This window comes from Rhyacophila brunnea, unplaced genomic scaffold, assembly GCF_057557595.1.
Source record: "Rhyacophila brunnea isolate RB1 unplaced genomic scaffold, BYU_Rbru_1.0 scaffold_23, whole genome shotgun sequence".
NCBI lineage: Eukaryota > Metazoa > Arthropoda > Insecta > Trichoptera > Rhyacophilidae > Rhyacophila > Rhyacophila brunnea.
The window spans coordinates 1,588,879-1,614,781 of record NW_028232893.1 but is presented as its reverse complement, the minus strand read 5'-3'; the positions used below and the strand labels follow the sequence as shown (position 1 = coordinate 1,614,781).

General features: G+C 33.2%; 2 protein-coding genes across 2 annotated transcripts in view; one reads left to right on the top strand and one right to left on the bottom strand.

Moving 5' to 3' along the window:
• Positions 1-4,689: 4,689 nt before the first annotated feature.
• On the bottom strand, positions 4,690-15,655 carry mms4 (Methyl methanesulfonate sensitivity 4). The gene is made up of 9 exons (XM_085950256.1): positions 15,327-15,655; positions 13,194-13,618; positions 12,201-12,374; positions 11,125-11,297; positions 10,863-10,981; positions 8,689-8,794; positions 8,316-8,398; positions 7,068-7,180; positions 4,690-6,371 (listed from the first exon to the last, which is right to left on the bottom strand). The coding sequence occupies exons 1-9, from the start codon at positions 15,418-15,420 to the stop codon at positions 6,207-6,209; spliced, it is 1,452 nt and encodes a 483-aa protein (XP_085806382.1). The 5' UTR covers positions 15,421-15,655; the 3' UTR covers positions 4,690-6,206.
• Positions 15,656-16,378: 723 nt separating this feature from the next.
• The window catches only part of Osbp (oxysterol binding protein), a 128,711-nt gene continuing 119,186 nt past the window's right edge, over positions 16,379-25,903 (top strand). Inside the window, exon 1 of the mRNA XM_085950220.1 lies at positions 16,379-16,624. Within this exon, the coding sequence (XP_085806346.1) occupies positions 16,482-16,624 (143 nt within the window). The 5' untranslated portion in view covers positions 16,379-16,481. The remainder of the gene's footprint in view (positions 16,625-25,903) is intronic.

Here is a 25,903-nt window from a genome sequence, read left to right as displayed (position 1 = left end):
TATTGTTTATAATATACTCTCTCAGAAAGTGTTTTTCAAAATTATGTATTTTCAATAATTAGAATAATACATTCTTAAAATCTTGTGAATTATTCGTTGAATAAAAGAATAAGTTAATTATAATACGTATTATATATTAAGAGTTGACAACACATGTCGGTAAAATTTAGGTATTCAATAAATTTTAATTGGTGTAGATAAAATAACATAAAAAAAAATTGGTTTTAAATGACAAACTAAAAATCTATTAAGTAGATACCATGAATAGCTGCTGATGACAATCTTTTATTAAAAATAAAATTACCTTGCCGACTTTATGGGTACAGAAAAATGTCAAACAAAAAATATAAATTATTAATTGACTTGTTTTTAATAAAATGTATTTTATGAAACTTACTAATTAAAGAAACAGTGTTCACAAAGTAAAATTTTATAAAAACACAAAAATAGTCATATTTACGCGTCAAATATCGACCGACACGCATTAAAACTGCTGTGTGAACATGCATGTAGCATGTACATGTTCATGGATTTACTAGCACCAATAGTATATAAATTAATCTATTGCGATAATAATTGTTTGCACATAAAAGTGCTGACTGTTTCGTCAATCACAATCTTCATGCGTAAGCGAGACGTGTTATTGTCATTTTATGGTGCCATTTGACTGGTTCTGAAAATTGGTAAAGATCAAAATGCTTTGCAGGGTGTAGTTTGTTTTTTTCCGGCAGGTTCGCCTCTATCGTTCTACTCCGCAAGCGCATATATCTCACAAGTTTAAACTGTCGTGTAAAAATTCAGAAGTTTCTGAACTATTTTGATCCTCGCATGCAATCTTGGATCTTGCACGATAATACGTGTTTACATGTGCATTTTATTGTTATGGCCACGATAATGCGTACTGTTAGCAATAAATCCAAGCATGTGTAAACAGGTTATAATAATTGGACATATTCCTGCTAGATCCAAGCCACACATATGGCATTCTGAGAAAATTCAATATTTGAGAGAAGATTGATTTCAAAAATATATGATTTTTTTAAATTGAACATCTGTCGGGATACTTACTATAAAATATAATAAACATAGATTATTAATTAATGTTTCATAAATTATTCAATTTAATCAGAATGTCACATCGTCGCTATAGATTTGTTTCCCGAATAGACCAAATGTCAATTTTACAGGAGACGAAAAACAAATTTCATTGTCGTATATTTAAATATCAGTAGATGTACGAGGGTGGGTCAATAATTCCTTAGAAAAAAGCATTAAAACAGTTTTTATTTTTGTATTTTTTTTTTATTTCTCAACATAATCTCCTTGGAGCTCAATACACTTGGTTAGACGTTTCTCAATTTTTTTTAAACCGTCAGAAAAATAAGTTTTCGGAAGGTCCTCAAAATAAGCATTTGTCCGATCGATGACTTCTTCATTTGAAAAAAAACGTTGTCCACTTAGCCATTTTTTTAAGTTTGGGAAAAGGAAAAAGTCACTGGGGGCTAAATCTGGCGAATACGGTGGGTGGTCGACCAATTTGAACTTCAATTCTTCAATTATAGCCATTGATCGTAAACATGTGTGAACACGGGCATTGTCCTGATGAAAGAGGATTTTTTTCCTGTTTAAATGAGGCCATTTTTCTTCAATTTCGTTTTTTAGCTGGTCCAATAAAGATGCATAATAATCCCCTGTTATTGTTTTACCTTTTTCCAAATAGTCAACGAAAATAATTTCACGTGCATCCCAAAATACAGTAGCCATAACCTTACCAGCTGATTTTACGGTTTTTGCCTTCTTTGGACATGGTTTGTCTTCGCAATCCACTGCTTTGACTGTTCTTTCGTCTCGGGAGTATAGTGGTGTATCTATGTTTCATCTACAGTCACAAAGCGACGAAAAAATTCATCCGGATTGCGTTGCATGAGCGACAACAGGGCTTTAGAGGCCACCACCCTATTGCGTTTATTGTCGACTGTGAGCAAACGCGGCACCCATCTTGCATAAATATTTTTCATGCCCAATTTGTCATGTAAAATAGAAATGACGCTACCTTTTGAGATCCCTGTAACCTCAATTATCTCACTCAACTTTAATCTTCGGTCACTTAACACCATATCGTGGATTTTATTGATCATTTCTGGTGTAGTCACCTCTACAGGACGTCCTGAGCGTGGTTCATCCTTTGTTGATGTACGACCACGTTTAAATTCATTTAACCAGTTATAAATAGTTGCAAGTGAAGGAGCAGATATGCCGTGATATAAATCCAACTCATTTTTTATTTCCTTTGCTGTTAACCCTTTTATATTAAAATGTTTAATAACAGCTCTAAACTCAATTTTCTCCATTTTCCATTTTTCCATTTTCCACAAGCAAATTTTTTTTTTTAATGTACGAAAAACACACAACAACCCGACCAATCTGATTGAAACTTCGCAGCATACTGAATCGGTAGTGCCGCTGCATGAAAACAAACCGCTTACAGTACTAGTCGCGCCACCTGTCGGCTTTTCTAAGGACTTATTGACCCACCCTCGTATCAATCATTCTTTCTACACTGTATGATTGCAACATTATCTAAGAATAGATTCCAAGAATAATATACTGGTATAAATCATTAAATGCAGAGAAAGTGCGTTTTATTTACAAGTACTCACTGTGGATATTCGGGAAATTTTTAGCGCTCTCTCAGAATAATGGATATTCGGGACAAAACAAGGACGTTCGGGATTTAAGACCGTAGCGTATTGCTGCACGGCCCACGGATTACTGAGTGGTCAAAAAGTACGCGCCTCAAATGTTATATATATTTACACGATAATTGTTAATAATTACTTCTACTATTTAAATACTTAATGATCGTAATTACCCAAGTTCGTATGTAATAATAACATGCGGCAATCGCTTTTTCGGATTAAGTAATAAAATAGTTTTTAAGTAATTAACTATTTTTTTATTGAACGAATAATTCACAAGATTTAAGAATGTACCATTCTAATCATTGAACATACATAATTTTTAAAATCACTTCTGAGAAAATATATTATAACCAATAGAAAATATCTTTTTGAAAAAAGTAAGACACCCGGCAGGAATCGACCCTGCATCTCCTGGGTTTACGCCCCAGTCCACGAATTATCCACTATGCTACGAGGTGACATACTTATGACGACAAACTTTAACTATTGGCCTTTTAATACCTGCTCATCAGCATTCTTCAAAATCAAGCGACTATCGGCGATCGGTTTTTTTTTATTAAATAAAAATAGGTACCTACTACTTCAATTACTAACCGACGTCACAGATTTCTCCAATATTTTATGATGGTACTTACTCGTACTTGCTAACAATTTTATATTAATACTTTTTTCCAAAAAAAAATCTATGTATATAATCTGTATATTATTATATCTATATATTTCTATAATTAACAATTAAACTTATTACAAACCACCAAATAATATTATATATTTACTATTGTAAGGAATAACAACACAAAATAATAGCATGTATAAATTAATTACCATTGGATGCTAATATTAGGTAGGTACCAATATCCTAAGTTTATAATATTGACCAAATAAATAGTTACTAACATACGTCATATTAAATTAAATTAACTATCAACGCATTCAAAAATGAATAATAGCATCACCTTTATTTTCATAGAAATACCTAGATTAAAAGTAAAATAAAGACAAACGAAGTTTGATTAATAATAATTTGAAATAATAATTATTTTTTACATCATAGTAGTTGCTGGGTCACACTGTAGAATTCATATAACTGTTGGGATTTTGTGTCATTTATCAAAATAAAATGCAGTTATTTAGGTTAAAATACTCACTTCCATAACTCTACTGTAAGTTCAGGGCGAACTAGTGATGTATCAGCTATGAATGATCTCTTCAAATTTGATGAATTCATTATTAAAACAATAGTAACTTTAAAAAACAATATCAATAAGACGAAATTTGAAAGAAGTCACCGGACGGCCGAAAAATATGAAAGTGGGCGTGATTGTTTTAGAGCTAGACAGCATGAATGTGGGAGCGAGATGCACGGCGTCAGCGCGGTTTGATTGGTTAAAAGTCATATTCGGGAAATAAAAACTCAGCCAGAGATCTATTTCGACCGAAATTAACTTGGATATTCAGGTACGAATAGTTGGACATTCGGGAGAACACCACGGAGTAATTGTAACTTAACATGGCGTATTCGGGTTTTTTTAAAAAATATCTCTGTTCCTAGATAAAAATATATTGTTTTTATAAATGATTTAGGTAGAGTTCGATAAAAGAAATTGAACTGCATTAAAATGTCGATTTCGACAAAAATGGATATTCGGGAAACAAATCCTATAGCGACGACATATGTGGGTTCGATCTTGTTTGCAGAAATATGTTCAATTGTCCGCTGAACATTGTTTATGCACGGATTATAGACCGGAAATATTTTCTGTTAAATCGAGGTTTTACTGTATGTTGAATTATCAAATGAAATCTGTCCCTATCTCCTCAATACGACAGTACCAGTGCTGGATTCTTTGATGCCCATAACAAATAATTTCCCTGACCTTAACCCTGCCTAGACCAAAACTATAATAGTACAGATAGGTGACGAGATACGATAAAAATGCTGGAACTATCATTTTCATCAATGAATGTGTTAAGAAAACAAGCTGATCCATTTCTATTCGGTTTCTTCTTTTATTAGTCAAATTCTTACATTTTAACAGTCTTTAAGTATACAAATATAATTTTAGGACTGGCTTGACTAGATGGCCAGTACATCAAAAAACATAAAACATTCCAACTAAGCGATCAGACACACGACACTTTTAAATGCATCCGGTTATTGGATAAAAAATAGTTCAAATGGAGATTCTAATCGGATGCATTTGTAATGAAGTGAGATCTGGGTCGACACACGCAAGCTGCAGTATTGTGCGTCTGAACCCATAAACAAAATTGTAACACTAAAAACATACTGATTGTCAAAGTGTCATACAATACAGTAAATGATGCAATTAGTAACAAAGTTGGATACCCTCAAATTCCATCATTTATCAAAGAAAATCATCAATCACATTAGGACAGTATATAGAATATTTTAATTTTGTAAACATATTAGTAAATACAAATTAGCAAAAGCAAATGCGAGCAGTGAAATAAAATAACTTAAAAATTATTAAAAAACCATGTTTAAAATTGGGTCAAAAATATAAAATATGGTGGCTGATGGTTCTATCTGACATTGCAATCAATCTCTAGTTTAATACTATTTTACAGACAAACACCACTTTATTTGATAGTTTATCAATATACGTACGATGGAAAAGTAGTTAGAGAGAAAAAAGCAGGTAAAATATCAAGTACAAATTTAGGTACATAACCGACTTTGAAACGAATAATCTCTATAATATCAATTCATTTGGCCATACAATTATTATCAAGTTGATGCACATATTTCAATTCAATGATTAAACAATATATATATTTAAAAAAATACACAAGATTTAAGACATTCAATATATGTTTTCAATTAAACATTTTAAAACCCAAGAACAAGGAATTAAAACGACAGTTGCCACATTTAATGGGTCCTTTTAAAATAATAAATAAAAACATAATCATTCCAATGTTGTCAATTGTAATGTAAATTGGAAAGAAAAAAAACGACAAACTTATGGAATAGCGTTGTGTAACCTTGGTCTTGGGCACTGCAGACATGACATTTAAAAATAGAATGCACACATGCATCTGGAATTCATTTCAATTGTAAGCATTGAATTGAATGTGTTCAAATAAATTGGATTTTTAATTATAGTTAATTTTGAATATATTAGACGTAAACTGTGGAAAATAAAAATGTAAAACCAAGGATTAAATGTACTAAAATGAAACTGGATTGCAGAAACGTGAATTGCAAGCATGCAAAATCGGTGTTCCACTGTAACTCATTTAACAATTAACGCGCCTGTACATGTACATACATGGATTTACTGACACCAATAGTGTGTAAATTGAACTATCACGATGATGACTGTTTACACGCAAAAGTGCTGACTATCTCGCCAATGTCATTCTTCAAGTATTAGCGAACACGTTTGTTATCTTTATGTGGTGCTATTTGACAGGTACAGACAGGTTCATAGATAATCGGTAAACGTCAAATTGTCGATTGTGAATGAGTCAATGTTATCAGGCGAGTGGTTGATCTCCCCGCGTGGCCGTGAAGAAGGTAAAAATCTTTTTGGCGAGTTCAGGACCAATGCGGCGTGTGCCGGCAAGAGGACCAGCTGCACGACGAACAGCCAACTCCGACAGGTTCTTCATCACGTTTGCTGGACTCTCATTCTCTAACATCTGCAACAACAATTATAAACATCAACAATGTTGAGAAACTTGCCGGGATCTTAATATTCTAAAATAAGTTACAGCAACGTTCCATCTAATTTATCCATTATGTGTTCGGATTCTAAACTCATTTGAACGTATACATATTTGTAAACATAAAAATATGTGTGAAAACGACAATATTTTTTTCAGAAATACATTTTTCAGTTGCTTTCATTATAAATACACAATGTATTATGATAGGAACACAATTTTGAAAACACTCATGACAAAATATAACCAACAGAAAAAGTCTTTTTTGAAAAAAGTATGAGGCGGCTTTAAAAAAGGATAATACTTAGTTAAAATTTGTCGCAATTAAGCATGGCAGTCGTAGCTTAATGCACAGGGCGCGATACCCAAGAGACGCAGGTTCGATCCTGCCGGGTGTCTTACTTTTTTCAAAAAAGACTTTTTCTATTGGCTATATTTTCTCATTCAAAATTATGTATGTGCAATAATTAGAATGGCACATTCTTAAAATCTCGTGAATTATTCGTTGAATAAAAGACATAGTTAATGAAATGTATTATGATATCGTAATCTTGATTTCTCATTGACAAAATAGAATTGTACTGTGGTTTTCGATTGCTATTTTCGTGCTGGGATCATAGGGATGATTTATTTCCCAAGGGTTAAGAATAGCTTCTAAGTCAATTCATTTACCTGAAGCAGGCAAGCAGGTGTGGGATACTTTTCACAGATGGCTTGGGCAGTCTCCAAACCGGCCTTTGGAAATTTGGTGAGAGATTGGCACCACAACCGCAAACAGCCGTTTCCTGCAAATTTTTAAATTAAAATAACGTCACCAAAAAAATAGTTTAATTAGAATCATTTATTTTTGTTAATTCTCCGTACTTCTCTCTCCCATGGCCAGTTTGATGAAATTATGTCTTAGTAAACTCTTTGGCGCCTCTTTTTCGAAATTTCCTTTTTAAATAAAAATGATTTCAAGTTATACACATTTATATTTTTATAAAAATAGATGTTTTTTAAAATGAATACAAAAAAATATTAAAACTATGAATTAGTCAAAAATCTCTATGACAAAACATATAAAACTTAATGAACTAAATTTTAATAATAAATATGAGAATAAAATATATTTAATAATAAGATAGGGTCCTTTGACAAATTCACAATTTTTACAATAGTTATTTAAGTTTATCTTTGACTTAAAATAAAATAATTACAAGATAAAAAGAACTTTTTATATACGTTTCTAAATTTTCTGTTGAATTATTATGCTCAATATGCTCAAACTTGTACTTGATATGAAGTAAATAAAAAACAAACAAATATAGAATACTGAAATGTCATTTTGAATTCCATAGTAACGCACGTATATATTAATAATTTAGTTGCTAGGACCACCCACTTAGCAACCAATAATAGTGGATTGGATTATGAATTTCTTCCGAAAGAAATCTTCATACAAAACAGAATTAACTGAAAATGAATTCAATTCTACTTAAAGATGGCTAAAAGTATTAAAAGAATGCATTGGCATCGTGTTCCGATATATTCTAAAAGTTTCAAATGTCTAGCTAGTCAGGATGTTAGTCAAAAATCGATTGCACGATTGCAAGATTTGTACTGGATAAACAACCACTGGACAAATAAGAATACGGGCTAATAAAAACGTTGTAAGATATTTTTCTTTTTAATGTTTTCTGATACATATTATCTATTAATTAATACAGTTGAAATTGTAAATTATAATATTCGTCCAAATTAACACGGAAGTAATTCCACACACAAGGCGATTATCTACAATAATTAGTAAATTCGCAATACGGCGAAAATTTCGCATAAATATGTCGTACGAAACGGAAATAAAACAATAATAGCTTGTTTTGACACACTGGGGTACTAACTGACACACTGGGGTAAATTAACAATAATTAATTTTACCATCTTTATCGACGTGGACGCATTCCCTATTGTCTCCCCGCATGTAAAACTTGGCTTTCTCATCTTCTGCGTATTTCTCGAGCCTGAAATACAAACGCACATATTATTGGCAGCGATAGCAAAGGTAATTTTTACAAAATTTATCGCAAATAATTATATCAGTGGCGAAGATTGTCTGTTGGACGGTTATAAGCAAAGAGTAAACAAAATAAAAAAGAAAACCTGAAGAAATGTTCACCTAATTTTATTCTTATTACATCATATATTCCGATAGAAAAAAAACCCTTGTTCTCTCAGACGCAGCCTTCTGTGGTGCACGGTGGAGATCTACCATAAATAAATGCCAGTTTAATTAATAATAAAATAAGATTACTTGAAAGGTGTCTCAGCAACGGCCTTGGTGAATTGCAAGATGATCTGCGCCAGTTCCTCAACCGTGTCCGCTTTTGTACAGCTGGTAGATTCCTCGAATAGCAGCTCTGAAAGTAATTTTTTAATTAAGTATTTTATTTTAAATAAAGCAAAAAGTTTCACTTCTGTCATGCGTGCTTGTTTCACACACTTATTTTTTCTCTTTATAGCTTCTAAGACAGCATATATTATGGCGACCATGTAGTGTATCCATTAACTTAATCCATGATCGAGGATTAGGCCAGAAATGGCTTCTGGTGGTCTTATACTATGAGTAACTTAAATTTAGTAATAATAATAATATTAGGATTAAGTTTTTGTAAATTATAATCACACATCATTTCAGCTAGTGAGGGTTTCAAGAAAAGGAGAAAGCGGGAAGGGGGAGATGTCGTCACTTGCCGTTCACCTTAGGGTCACAGGCATCGTGTCACTCGGCTCCAGTCCTAAAAACAGCGCACCTCATGCTGGTTGCATTTATAATTATTGTACTGCGCTGTAATTGCTCTTTTAAATAAATACCTCTCTGCCGAAACTTGTTGATTAATGAATGCCACCAACCAATTAACAAGCAATAATTGGAATCGCAGACTTAATTATTATGCTTTAGGAACTGTGGGATTGAATTGATAGGTCACCAGTGAAACATGTGTAGATATCTTTTTATTTCGACGGTCCCTACGTAAACTCGGACATCTACAAAAACGTAATTTTACAAGAGAGCTATTTGAAGTAAAAATAGTTTGTTTTCTACTGAACTTCTATGTTTTTATTACTAGGCACCTGACATTCCTTCTAAATTATATACTTTTGGTAGAACTGTAGTTGTCCGACTTTACGTCGACTTCCAACCATCCGTTAATGAGACAACTACCACATGTCTCACTTTACGTGGGAAAGAATTCATATCAATTATTAGCAACTTTACTTATTACTGGTTTGTGAAAAGTCCGTAAGTATCTACCAGCGTTCATTACAATAAACAACATCTTTTGTAGTTTATGAAGGCCATGCTTGTTTCGGGGATTTTTACGATGGTTTTCATAGTTTTATTTTCGACTTTTTTTTGTTATGTGAATGCTTATTTAAAAATACCTATTCTCTGGTATAACGAACGAAAACAGTCAAAATAATACAAGTGCTTTTCTAACATACTTTGTATAGGCCGACGTACATAAAAACAACTGGCATTTATCTGTTTATGTGACTGGAAGCGATTGTCTGGTGTCCGATGTAAATACACGGACATATTAACATATCTGTGTTTACGCAGTTCATTTAATGAAATTACAGTATTTGTCCGTTTTTACGTACATTTTTTTCTGAAATTAGGTGAGATTTTTTTTTTCCTCTTAATTTTATATCAAGGGGGAAGTTATTTTAAGTGTTTTTCGATTTGTGTTGATTGTATAGGATGTCAATTTATTAATGTCTGACTTACAATGCAAGATATTAACTTTGTATGACTTGTAAGTGAGTATGACTGACTGCGCCTACAGTGGACTGCCCGAGCCAGTTATCTCACAGTATAAACTGCTTTTAAAAAATCAAATTAAAAATTTGAATCAAAAGGTGCTTTTAAACGATAAGTTTTGCTATCCAATCAGTCTCCGTTTCCGTCGAGCTGTCCGTTAAACTGACATATAAATGCAAAACCGAAGCAGCCGACTGAAACCAAAACTGAGACGAGACAGGATGGATTTTCTATCAGTTATCGTATCCATTTTTAGAGTTGCCAGTTAAGTTGACGTCAAAATTAGTATGTTGCCATATTTTTAATACTACTTTTCTAATTTGGATTAAAATATTATAATTTCTTCAAATATAGGTACTGCATTACACAAACCAATATGTATAGAAAGTAATTATGAAAATAACATTCATTTTTGGTGGATAAAAAATATATAAATATATACCGCCGATTCCGAAATGCCTGGCAACTGAAACCTCAACTGAACGGACAACTGAACGTCTAAATACACCGCCGTTTCAAAACTGAATGAACCAAAACGAAAACCTCGACTGAACGGACAACAGAAATGACGTTTAAAAGGACCTTAATGTATTTGTTTTTTATTAATTGAATAACAGCGCAGTACAAGAAGAAGAGAAGAGAAAAGAAGAGGAATCACTCACTTGTCAGATAATAGTCGAAGTCATTCTCGGTTATTTTTATTCCATCATCTTTTCCTTTGCCGTTGCTAACTCCGAGGACCTGATTTTTCCATTTTGCTTTATTTTTATTTGTTTGATGCCTATGAATTAAAAAAAAAAATAGGTATTATTATCTATACTTCTCCGCCGATAGCAGCCTTGTGTATAGAATAGATGCGCTGGAACACTTTCAGCACAACGTTGAAGGACACCCAATTGAAGCACCTAATACTATTTCACTCACCTAAAGTAATCTTTGCTTCCATAGACTATTACAGTGATCTGACAATTAGAGGAGTCTTTTAAAAATTTGATGTGGCTATTGAGGCGTTTTGTTTTCATCAGTTCTTCGACGTCTTGCATGTCCATGACCACCAACAACTGTGGTTCTCGTAACGCTTCTGAAGACATCGTGAGCTGCAACACAGCAAACAATATTATATAATTAGTTGAATAGATTAGCCCGTCCATAGGGTTGTAATATCGAAAGAAAAAGTATTGATACTTGGAATCGGTATTGTATCAAACGAAAGTATTTATTTTAGGGACGTGCGCAAAAATGTGGAAATTGAAGCAAAAAAAAGAACCATTGGTCCAGATATGAAATTTGTTATAAGTTCTAATGGATTCAAGCTCTGTACTATTCCATTTAAGTCATTTTTTGCAACCCGGGTTTCGCCTTTCGGCATCTTCAGGTGCCGTGTACACTCACCAAAGGTAAACACACACTGACAGTGTAATAGTACAGAGCTTGAATCCATTAGAATTTAAATTCAAATTCCATCAAGTACCTTCAGTCGATAGTAATAATATTAGTTATAAGTGACGTCACATTGCATGTCATTTGCAGAGAAATTCACACTACTGCCATGACATTTGAAGGGTACACGGCAAAAAAAGGCACATCGACAAAATGAAAGTAAGAGCTTCGCTTTACATTCAACGTGTGTCGTTAGAAAGCTGCGGCCTGTCATCTTCTGCCATAGTAATATTGTGAGGCATGATGATGATTTATATATTATAAGTATTTGTGTTCGTAAGGAAAAGTGTGATAAACCTTAAAAATTGAAAAATTAGTTAAATATGGAAAATGAATATGGTGAATTTACGTTTTTGAAGGGACTGACAAAAAAACGAAAGTAGATTGGGAGGGTTCGCATTCAAATTTTTTTTGACTAAAAAGAATGGGAATGAAACAAAAAGCAGAAAACTGCAGCACCTCGGCCACATTATGAGATGATAAAAGTACAGCTTATAACTCAAGGATAGTTTCGGCAGCAGAAAAGTGGATATGTTAAAATATTTTAGTAGGTATATAACCTGTCCATCTTCAGTGACGAGATATCTGGGACACTTCCTGATCCATCCAATGCAGGATTCGGAGAATGGAGGAGCTTGATTCTTGTGCTGTGCTCCAGAACTATGCAGTACTTCCAGCACCCGTGAACAGTACGACTTGTTCAATAGGTCAGCCCCAATCTCAGCAAAGATGTACTGGATGCAGGTAGTAAAGTGATATATTTTTATATAAAGTTCATAATTCACAAAAACCTAGAAAAATTCCTAGAAAACAAAGTTGGCCAGAGTGGTATTCGAATTCACACCTTTCACTGTCCGGATGAGTGCTCTTATTCTTTAGCCTACTAATCATGTTCAATAATATTTTCAATTCTGCCAATGAAAGGCAACCAGATTTGTTGTAATTAATCAAAGGAATAATATCGAAAAGCAGTAAACTACCATGTACGATTCTAAGTGGAGCATATGGGTCTTCACAGAGTGGAGGTTGTATTAACATTTTTTTTATAAATAATATTTCCCCGACCCATTGGGTCCTTGCACTGGATCGAAAAAAAAAATTCACCCACATTGGCCTAGTTCGTCTTTGTATAATACAAAGCAGCGGGTCAAATGATATTACTGACATGATTGTAGATGGTGTCTAGTGGTGTCAAAAGATTGACACCCGCGCCAACACCATGCTGCCTTCTGTGGGCTTTGTGCCTTACATTCTGAAAACTTGTATATCATGGGTGCTGCCAAAAGTTGGTAAGTCGAGAATTTAGGTATTTAGAGTTGATAACAGATTATATGTCTTTATATAAACATGCATGCTAAAAAAAAATCAAGATCATGCGATATATAGAACATGCACATAAAGCGCAAAGAAATTAGCATTACGCATGATTTTAGAGGGCATGTCAAGCTTCAAATTGCAATTATTCCATAACATGATCGACATCTTTAAATAATAGTTCGGGAGTTTGAGAGTGAGGTGAGTTATTGATATAAACTAGAAAAAGATGATCATACCTTCATGCATTCCTTGGGCTTAAGGCTTTTATGATTTTCCTTCATGGCCTTCTTCAAAACCTTCTCCCTCTGTTTCGCTTCTCTGTCACTACTTTTCGCTTTACAAATCTTATTACTCGATACTTTTTCATTTGGTTTATTCCTGACTATTTCGTTAACTGATTCAACAGTGTTGCAAGTATCTTGAACATTCTGGAAATCTATTGCACAGATATCTTCTTCTTCGTTCCAACTGGAAACACCCGACGATGATTTTGAAGAGGCGATTCTTTGTAGTGGGTGTTGTTGAAGAAGGCTGACATTGCTGTGGTCACTGTCTTCGTCTGACAGAAGAGAAATGCATCCCATTTCGTTTGAATCCTTGGAAGAATTTCCAGCAGCATTATCGTCTTCATTTTGATTTTCCTGACTGTATGTTTGACTACCTAAATTAAAGTATAGAATATAAGTTACGGAAGGCAGTGGCGAAGGGTGAGTTTTGGAAAGAGGTAGGCTGTGGAGATCAGATAAAAAGAGCACTCTTGTCAGGTATAATTACGTAAAATAAGATAATACAATATTACTACTAATAAATAGGTGCACACTAATGACACACTAGTTTGATGAAATTTCAATAGTTCAATTTTTTTTTTTCTTCAACCATGTCCGATCCTAACAGGATCATATGGGCCTCCACGGAGTGGAGGTTTGTATTAACAGATTTTGATTTTAGGAGAAATGGATATCAGCCACTTGCTCAACCTATTAGGTCCATACTCATACACAAATTAAAAACAATAAGTATGTGTGCTTGACAGACCCAGGATTCGAACCTGGGACCCACGACGCTATAGGACGACGCTTAAGCCACGCGGCCATTGTGGGTGTACACTAGTAGTTCACTGACAACATAAAATTGAGTGAGGACTTTAAATTATGTATTTTCCTAAACATTTACACACATCAAAAATCATTACTTATATAAAATTATTTTTAATTTTTGAAAACAATCTATATTTTATTTTATATACTTATAAGTATGTATGTGATAGAAATTATTTTTTTAAATTATCTAATCATCAATTATTTTGAACAAAGCTGCAGTCATAGACAATAATATTATGCGGAAATGTTTTAGGCGTAGCCATCCGAGCCTATTGTATTGCATACATTGCGATAGACATGCTGAGGTCACGTGACATAAAGTCCATACAAAAAAACATCAGCATTCCTTAGTGAATAGTCCGATACATACAATAGTTGAAGAGAGATGGCTGTGGTATATTTTTTTTAGCCTTTGACAGATGGTGCTGTAATCTGTATATAAATATAATACATATGTCGTTGGCAGGGAACTCAGAAATAATGGGAACTGAAATACACAATGGGTAAGGCGATTGCAGGTAACCGACTCGAGTAAGGAAGAATTCGTATTAAACTTACACACGTGTCTAGAATACGTTTTACGTCGAATACTGAAAACTGCTCTCGGTTTATGCATTTACGCTCATTTAATGTTGGTGTATTACACACACTATTGCACGTGCATAATGCGTGCTTCATTTTCGTAGGACACTCACACATTCAAAAGCCTGTTTCACCATGCGGCGTATTGAATATTGCCTATCGGTATTCTATTTATTATCTGTTCTGTGGCTATAACATTAAATAGCTAAGAGTGTACACACTTATACCTAGGTACCTAGTAGGTACCTGCTTGTATTTTATATAGGTAAATACAAAGTTAAACCATTAAAAGTATCCATGCAACAAAGTTAGCATATTTCATCCAGATGGTTTTGTGGTTAGATATCAATCCATAATATTTTGGGACTATCAATAAAGAATACATATGTACGTTTATACATTTATATAGTCCACAGGATACAAAATTCGATAATGACAAAATTCGATAATAACTCACACATTCAAAAGCCTGCTTCACCATGCGGCGTATTGAATATAGCCTATCGGTATTCTATTTACTATCTGTTCTGTGGTCGTTGGCAAATTAAATTATTTTAATTTTATGTGAAGATTTAAATACGTCAATAAGCATTTAAAAATTATTTTTCTTATGAAGGTAGGCTTTAAATAATCGCCTAGTATGGAGTCTTCGCTACTGACGGGAGGTAAGGTTACAGAGTTAGATACCTGTTTTAATTGCTCCAACGAAATCAATTTCTGTTGTTATTGAAAACAAACATTCCACATCTTCATTGTCACTGCATAGATCAATCGCATCCATAGTGTCGAGAGATAAACTAATTTTCTTTAATTAAAACGAATCTACAAATTGTCTGCTCACATTTAATGATATTAGGCATGCACTTTTAATATATTGCAATACAAGCATTTTATAAATGTTTTATTTGTCGAATATTATAATGAATTGTCATGGAAATAACAGAATACTAAAATAATGATGTTATGAGTTCACTGCCTATGTACCGGTAAAGTTCACAAACGTCAAATTTAAATTTGATGTTTCTTTCTACTGTCACTTGTCACTTGACTGTCAAGCAATCGTTTTTGAGGTGTATGTAATTTTATTTGCTGAATTGAACAAAACGAAATTATTTATAAAAACTCAATAAAATGAAAAAAAATGTTGATGATCTATTATAAAATAATAAGAAAAAAAAACAGAATTTCATTTTAGATATAATATTGATTTGGAATATCAACAAAAACAACTATTAAAAAATAGTGATTGTCAAAGATTATTTTATGAAGTTTTGTCAACAATCTTTGGATGCGTGGATAGTGCGTACAGACCTACAAACTTATCTGGAGAATGAAATGGGAGAGCCACTGTCGAAAACTAACCAATCAAAACTAGTAACTGGGAAAATTGACGTTCAAATGACGTTTTTCAGTATGGAATCCTATGGTAGTTCGTAGTTCAATTTTTGGCCATTCTCCAGATAAGTTTGTAGGTCTGTAGGTGGCATCGGTTAATTATTTTTTAATGTGGAACATGATTAAAATACAGCTAATTTATTTTCCAAAGGGTTAAATTATATGATGTTAAAAAAATAAAATGTATGTATATATTATATTAGCACAATAATATTTTTTGTGGATTTACAGAAGTACGAAAAATATTTTGTACAAATTATTAATTTTCTTTGATTGGGTGTGAGCTGCTCTATAGTAAAATGCACGTACCCCATTAAATGAAGTAAAGGAACACGAAATAGATTATCTCATTATCTATGTCTGTCTATGGCCAGAAAAATATGGTGGACGTGGCCTTTGCTTAGTATGTTTTTTATAAAATCTTCTATTTAATTTTAGTTATTCGAAATGTCTGACACGGCTCCAGTGAAGAATCAACCGGTGCAAGGCGACCCGGAGATGAAGGGGTGGCTATTCAAATGGACCAACTATTTGAAGGGCTACCAACGACGATGGTTCGTTTTGTCAAACGGAGTGCTGTCATATTACAGGTATATAATATTCCATTCGATCATCAGTGAAAACATTTGTTGCTTCCGGATAGAAATGTAGCTGTGACGCGTTAGTGTTTATAATTAAGGGGGCCCGCGAGACTGTCTGCGGTTATCGTCACCTTGACACTTATCCCTCCCTCTCAGATGTGAGATGATGTCATGACAATTCACTTGTCAATAGTCAAACTGTAAACAAAATAGTATTGCATAAGTTAAACAATCGCCTACGATGTTTTAAACAACAGCGTCGTTCTTTTGGCAACTTATCAATTCGATATTTTAAATGTCTACACATTAAATTTATAAATCCTAATTATTTAATTATAATATATCCATATTTTATTACCTAGCTGCACTATTTTTTTTTGGCTATCAAATGCATATTTTATGATAATATTCTCATGCAGGCATGCCAACACTAATAATAATAAAAAAAAAAACACTAGAATTCAAAAATTTTACTACTAACATACCACAAACATAAACTTTTTCACAAAATGAGAACCTAGTGGCACTCCTGTATACTGCTGGACCCTATGTGATAGGAACTGGCACGGGGAACGTTAATTCAGTTTCTATACCTGAAACCATCCATCACCACTTTTTGAGTATAGACAACCATGGCAAAACCATTATTTACTTAAATGAATATGGGATATGGAATACCGACTATGGATATATTTTATAAAATCACTAATAAAATAGTAAATTTGATTTAAATTAAAGGCATGCAAGCCATTTTCATTTTTATATCTTATTTATTGATTAAATTTGAGTCAGAATTATCTGAAATAATAACAATATTGTTTAGTTAACACAGCTAAATTTTATATAAATATTGATACCCTTAACGTTATTTTGAACAATGTTCCTTATTTTCGTCTGTTTAGAGCGTTTTTACACGGAGGATTAAACACGAGTGTCTTCGTTTTTACATTATATTTATTTTAATTTTATGAAATGCGTTGGCAAACTCTTTTGTGCTATACTGATTTTTGAAAACGGCGAGTTTTATTAATTTAAAATGTTTGAATTTTATTCATTGTAAATGATTTTTATATTTTGTACTTATTGTCTACGCTTATAATAGAGGTTTTGCCTTGGTTGTCTATGTTCAAAAAGTGGTGATTGGATGGTTTCAGGTATAGACACAGATGATGTTTCTAAAATCTGACATTAGTCCCCGGTACACTTTGGGTAAACAGAGCCCAAGTTTCATTATTTTCAAAAATATATTTAAGAAAATCATCTTCTGTTGAGATGGAGCCTAAACATATTCCAAGGCAAAAAGGCATATCTGGGAATATTGTACTAATGTTTAAATAAACTGTTAAATGAAGATATACCCTAATATTTTTTTTGTATAAAAAAATTGTACTTCAAACCGGATTTTGATTCAGTCTGAAAGATGATTCCAATATCTTTGATTATTTCATGTATTTTTACTGTTCACAATGAAATGATTTCTTAACTTTGACAGGCGCATATGTACAAGTGAGCATTGAAGCAGGGCATTGATATACTTAGATATCTTGATATACCTCGTAGTCTAGTTTGTAAGGCGCTGGCCCTTAATTCGGAGATTCTGAGTTCGATTCTCGGCGAGGTCACAATAATATATGTGATTTTATTCTTATACTAAATACTCTACTTTTACTACACTACATTGAGCCTTTATGGCCTGTTGTTAGTATTGAGAGCATACATAAGTGAAACGGCAAATAATTTTCAACAATAGGTGGGACGAAATTTTATACTAGTCGCCAATCGGAGAGCGGTAGTAGAGGTGTGAGCACGTCAATTTGTTTTGCGATGGCGCCGGAGGAATATATTCTTATATTGTATAAAGATGACTAAAAAACGTTACGCATGTACTCGAAAAAGAAAACATGTCAATGAATATATTATTATTATTACTAATATAACATTAAATGGACGCATGTTAAATTTTTATGACAAATTATGTTTTGTTCGGCACGCGTCATTTGCACAATCCGTGCGTCGCATAGTCACGATCTTTTTAGGCAATGCCTAAAATAGGTAATACTTGAATATACATAATTTTGAAAACACTTTGAGAAAATATATAACCAATAGAAAAAAATCTTTTTTAACCTGATCCGTGCCACGGACGAATTAACTCGCCAAAGTATGTATGTCGTGTCAGGGCACAGACGAATATATTCGCGGGTTCTTGTAAACGTCATAACTTCTGATTCGGTATATATTTTCTAAACAATATTTATCATTTTAGTGAGAAAATATTCACGATAAACTTGATAAACATGTGTTTCCACAAATATTTATCATTCCGTTCCTATTTCATATTTTTTAAAGGATTTATTTTATTCCGAAAATAGCTGGCCTACAAGTGTGCACCTAGTAAAAAATGGCTGGCAGTGATAAGGTTAAAAAAAAAATACGACACCCAGCAGGAAACATACCTGCATCTCGGGTTTCGCGTCCACGCACTTTGACCACAATGCTATAGGTATCCTATCTCATACTCTCTGAAGCGCTTTCCAAATTTAGTTACTATTGGCAATCGGCTTTTGTGTTTTAAATCAAAGTAGGTATTAATTACTTTAATTACTAATCGTCATGTTTAAATCTTGTGCATTATTCAAGCCTTCCAAATTTTGCACATTGCCTACAATCTTCAGTTGTTTATGCTCCTGTCATGGTTAAGGTCGGTTCTTAGTGTACAGGGATCACGTAGTGTACAAGAGTGCAGACATGGTATGATTTTAATTCCAAATTTTACAGAAACTCGGCATCATGGCTTCGCCGGCAGGCTGTCAGTAGATTAACTGTGATTAATTGTACATACGGTAACGCATTATATTATAATGCTGATCATATTCAGCTGCAACACCAAATTGGAATGCGTTATGCATAGTTCGTAAATCAAGTGACTTTTATAAAATTGATTCAATTCGCTTTTACGGGGACAGTTCAGAATTTTAGATGCCACTTCAGATTTACTGACACTGGCGAAGATAGGCTGTTAAGATCCGCCTTAAATAGTGCACGCTAAACTTTGTCAGTCATACATATTTGTTTTCATTAAAACAAGACTACAATTTACAGATGGTGTTGGTTAGTTTTCAAAATTCAACTAAACCCTACGAAACCAAGCCATAATAGGTAATAGTCAAAAAATAATTGTCTTATCTATAAAATATCTAAAATTATGCAATTAAATCATACATAACTTTGTATTTTATAGATAGAATAATATTTTTGATATTATTCTATCTATTATTATAGTTTGGTTTAGGCAGGGTTTAATGAATTTAAAAAAAATGAACCATCAATATGTGTTATATGCAGAGGGTTGGAGCAGATCCTTTTTTGAGTTGCTCCGCTCCAGCTCCACTCTAGGGTCTGCTCCGCTCCGGGTAAAAAGTTTTAATAAGTATTATATGTATACAAATGTTAAATGATAAGAAAATACATAGTTTTGAAATAAGGTTTATTATTTGTTCTTTTCATTATTAATTCTATTAAACAAAAACAGCAAATCGTCTTGCATTATCTGCCTCTTCTGTCAAAAAAGTAAGGTTATTTATCACTCGGCAGTGTTGCCGTATTTCAAAGAACTCCAGTGTCAAATATAATATTTTCATTGGAATTTATGACGAAAATTTAATAAACATCCGGAGCAGTGGACCACTACAAATTATGGGTGGTCCTGCTCCGAGTATAACCCCATTGCTCCACTACTCCGTGCTCCTGCTCCGAGCGCCTCTCCAACACTCTGGTAATATGTATTCTTAATCCAACGAGAACAAATAAGTATGAATGAAAAAGCGTGCGCAATTTTGTCATCTTGCCCAAAATATACCAAAACTATTATTGTTTGGTTTAGGCAGGGTTTAATTGATTTTTAAAAAATAACCAACACCATCTGTAAATTGAGTTCAATAAAAACGAATACATATAACTAACAAAGTTTGATGTGCACTATTTATGGGGGTCCTTAACCACCTTCGTTCGATACCTTGTAATAAAACTTCTGCCTGTCTGACCCAGATAAATTACTGAACAAGTTTCACACTCTTATAACGATTCTTATAAAAAGACACTTATACCGAACATGACATATTTATATTTTTGTTTGTTTATGTTATGTACTGTTTAATATAAAGTCTTTGGTAGCAGTTATCGTTCCTAATTCGTCTTTTTTTATGTCACTTGATTTACAATGTATAACGCAGTTGAATTGGTCTTTTACAAAATCACATACAATTAAAATTGCGCTGATCTAAAAATCGGCTGCAGTAAAAATTTCAGCAGCTCCATAGAGCCTAAAACATAATGGCGGACCTTAAGTCATATAGTAAAGATAATAATAGCTATTTTGAATTGAATAGTTGAATAACTGGTCTGTAACACAAAAAACTGAGTATTTTTTTTTTTCAAATTCAAGAATGATATTCACATACTTTGTAATGAACAAAATATACACACTTAATACTATTATTTTTATCACTATTGCTGTCTTATGTATGTAGCTTTTGTATGCTAAATATTTCTAATCAATAACAATATTATTGTTTGTAATATGAGATTATATTGTTGGTTCAACTGTGTTTAACTGTAGAAATGCTGAATGCAGTAGTCTCCAGTGCCTTAATTCTGAGGGGCACTGCACAATTTCTTTATTAAATGCACTGATGCGCAGTCACAACGATCGATTCGCATGCTTCACTGACTGTTCATGTTAGGCGGTAACAAAATTTTCATGTCATTACATATGGAGATAAAATCTGATTTATGTTCCAATTTCACGTCGACAGAGGAACAGAGTTTGATTGAGCTGTCTTATTAAGGCGCAAAGTCCACAGGAAGCAGCGTGGTCAGGTGTGAATGTTACGCAACCTTTACACCAACATCCTAATTATTTGACTCTTGCTCTTTAAAGCACAGTGAAATGTTTAAAAACTACCAGCTAGGTCAATTAGCAGATTGGCATGTGATATTTGAAGACCCTCTTAGTACAATGCGTAAGGCACCGGCTTCTCATATGGGGTTCTGGTTTAGTTTTACGATGGGGTCACAATATATGTTTGTTATTTTCACAAGCCTCGGTGTTTGAGGTTCTTAATTTGACCCCGTGGCATGTTATAGTGTTAAATAAAAAATAATGTTTTCGCGGGTCGAGTAACGCAAATTACGGTGGACTGACTGCAAGCATCGCATGGTACGTTTCTGCCTCTGCAGTTGAACACAGTTGTGCCATATTGTTTTGTGTATGTTAACAAATGAGGTGCTGAGGATTAAACGAATACAAGTGGCATTAAAATTAGTTTGGAACAATTTTGAGATCAGAAGATACCTATGTGTGTGTAACTTCTTTTAATGAAAAGTTATAAGTATTTTAAATCCAGCAATCACATGGCGATGGTGTCATAGTAATTTAAATATAATTTGAATGTTTTGACTTGACTTGTACTCCTTCTAACACTAAAAACATTGATAGAAATACGGAAATATAATTTTTTCTTTTTATTGGAATAGTAAGTAACAATGTTTCATTTGACAAGAATACCTCGTTTACAGAATATTGACAACAAAAACTTATACAATGTCGTTGTGTTACCTTGATCTTGGGTACTGCAGACCAGCGGCGAAGGGTGGAGGTAGGCTGAAGATCTGACATAAATAGTGCACACTAAACTTTGTCTGTCATACGTATTTCTTTTTCTTTCAACCGTGTCCGATCCTAATAGGATCATATGGGCCTCCACCGAGTAGAGGTTTGTATTTGACAAATTTTGTTTTTTACGAGAAATGGATGTCAGCCACTTGCTCAACCTATTAGGTCCATACCCTGACACACACAAATTGAAAAACAATATGTGTACTTGCCAGACCCAGGATTCGAACCTGGGACCCACGGCGTTATAGTCCAACGCTTAAGCCGCCCGGCCACCGTGGGCGTATACGTATTTATTTTCATTAAACTAAGACAACAAATTGCAGATAGTGCTGGTTGGTTTTTAGAATTTATTTAATCCCTGCATAAACATAGATAAATCATAGATAATAGTAAAAAAATATTCGTCTATCCATAAAATATCTAAAGTTATGCAATTAAATCACACATAATTTTATATATTTTATAGATATAATAATATTTTGTATCTATTATGGTTTGGAAAGGCAGGGTTTAATGAATTAAAAAAGAATTAACCAACACCATCTGTAATTATTCTTAATATAACGAAAACAAATAAGTATGAATAAAAAGGTGTGTACAATATTTTTTTCAGATCGCCCATAGCATACCTAGACTATTGAGGTTTGGTTGAGGCAGGGTTTAATTGATTTTCAAAATCTAACCAGTACCATCTGCTATTTGTATTCTTAGTTCAGTGAAAACAAATAAGTATGACTGACAAAGTTTAGTGTGCACTATTTATGTAGAATCTTAACAGCATACCCTCCACCCCTCGCCACTGCTGCAGACATATCTATAATATATAGAAATACACCCAATCGTCTGGAATCCATTTAATTTGTTGCCTTGCATTGAATTCAGTGTGTTCAAATGAATTGATTTATAATTGAAAAGATTTTTAATTTTAATGTTTGTGTTGTAAGTGATTTTTAGGCCAAGTGCGCATTAACGATTAATTAGACTGTCACAGATATCTAACTGATCACTTCAGGCTAATTGTGTTACGTCACTGTTTAGTGCGTATTCCCGATGATTCAATCGGCTGAGTGACTTCATACGGACAACGCTCATAATATGACCAAAATCATATGCAGTAGCGTCATTTGGCCGATAGAAAGACAGTTCATGTTACTATTGACCAGTGGCGAAGGTTGGATGTAGGCTGTTAAGATCCGCCATAAATAGCGCACACTAAACTTTGTCAGTCATACGTATTTGTTTTAATTTAAATAAGACTACAATTTACAGATGACGTTGGTTAGTTTTTAAAATTCAATTAAACCATGCAAAATCCAAGACATAATAGATAATAATCAAAAAATACTCGTCTTTCTATAAAATATCTAAAATTATGCAATTAAATCATACATAACTTTGAATATTTTATAGATAGAATAATATTTTTTATCTATTATAGCTTGCTTTAGGCAGGGCTTAATGAATTAAAAAAAATAACCAACAATATGTGTAATATGAATTCTTTATCCAACGAGAACAATAAGTATGAATGAAAAAGTGTGTACAATTTTGTTGTATCGCCCAAAATATATTTTTTTCTTTCGACCATGTCCGTTCCTAATAGGATCATGTGGGCCTCCACAGAGTGGTGGTTTGTATTGACAGATTTTATTTTTACGAGAAATGGATGTCAGCCATTTCCTCAACCTATTAGGTCCATACTATGACTCATACACAAATTGAAAAATAATATTTGTACTTGTCAGACCCAGGATTCGAACCTGAGACCCACGACGCAATAGGCCAACGCTTAAGCCGCGCGGCCATCATGGGTGTTTATAGTTTATCGTGTATAGTTTATAAGTGTTTATAGTTATATTATATGTTTGGTTAGGCAGGATTAAATTGATTTTTAAAGATTAACCAACACCATCTGTAAATTGTAGTCTTTTTTCAATGAAAACAAATACGTATAACTGACAAAGTTTAGTGTTCACTATTTATGGCTGATCTTAACAGCCTACCTCCACCCTTCGCCACTGCTTTTGGCTTAATATGGTCATCCAATTATTTATTAGTTCACGGCGCGCTTAGCCTAATTAAATTTTGAATATTATCAAAAACATAAATTGCAGAAATTTGACGCAAATTCCAGACTCGTAAAATCTGAGTTCCGCTGTATCAATATTCTTTTACGGAATTGTAATAAAAGATCATCTAAGAACATGACCTCATTTACGGAATGTTTAAAACAGTTATATAGAATTTACAAAAGTCGAATTACGCAATTTGATCACCGGTGCTGCACTTGTATTAGTTAAATCCTCATCACCTCAACGATATATTATATTCTATTTTGTTTGATATTGTCTGCATCTTGTTATACCCTATCCTGTTTGGTAGAACTGTCTTGTGTGATTCACTAATTTAACTGAATACTTTCTTACTGTCCTTCTGAAAACCATTTGTTGGGGGCGTTCATTAGGTTTAGTTTTTTCCAATGGCGCTCAACGCCAGAATCTTTGATGGCATTCCTCTCCGACATTCGTGCTTCAGATAACAGACTTATGTATGTAAACAAAAATACAGCCACTTATTATTGTAATCTTGTAACCTTATATAAGGGTTACATTTTAGGTCTGGTTGTAAGAAAGTACAATTGCTGAGTGTGGAGAAATATGGAATAAATTTAAACGTAAGAATATGCAATTTTAAATATTTACATCTGTATCATAATATTCATTAAAGTTTGTTACGTAAATGAAACGCGCATTGAATATTAATTATATTTGAGGACACTCAGCCGGCTTTATATTTCTTGTGTTTTATGGCCTGACTGTCATTGTCACTGGAACCAAAACTGGCTTCAAATTCTTGGTCTATGGTGACTGATTTCAAAGTGTACTTAAAATCAATACACAAATCCTGCATGGTCGGAAAGATTTTAGTTATATATGTTACGCCGAATGTGCGAAATTGACTATTACATGAAATGGGCAAAATTTTGCCTAAATCATGAAAAATGCAAGCCCGTTGCCTTATTCATGAATTAGACTAAATATCTGGCGAGTGCGTGAATTCGGCAGTAATTTTTCTGCCTAGTTCATGCATTGGACAAATTAGATAGTAGCGCTACGGTGGTATTTTTTGCAACTAAACTAAATGTGTCAAATGCTCATGCATTTGTCAAAATGTATGTATATTATCTATGGTCAAAATAGATGGTCGCGCTCCGGTGGTGTTCTTTGCAACTAATCAAACTTACCAAATGTGTCAAATGTCATTGATTATAATATAAAAATATACCAATCAATAACTACAATAATTACTATGTGCAAAAAAAAATCTAGAACTATAATATGATAACGGAAGAATTTTATTGAAAGGTATTTTCGCGATTTGATTCGTGCTTGGGTATCAATCGTGCAATGGTCGATTGTATGTTTGTGATAGTTTGTTGACACTTGTTAGCTAACCTCAAAATGGACATTCAGTTGAATAATTCAGAATTACAAAACCAAACTTAGCCTAACCTAACCTAATAATAATAATATTATATTATGTCCAATTATAACTAATAAAACCATCCGTATTAAATTTACTTTTTCTACTGTCATGTTGACAGTTTAAGA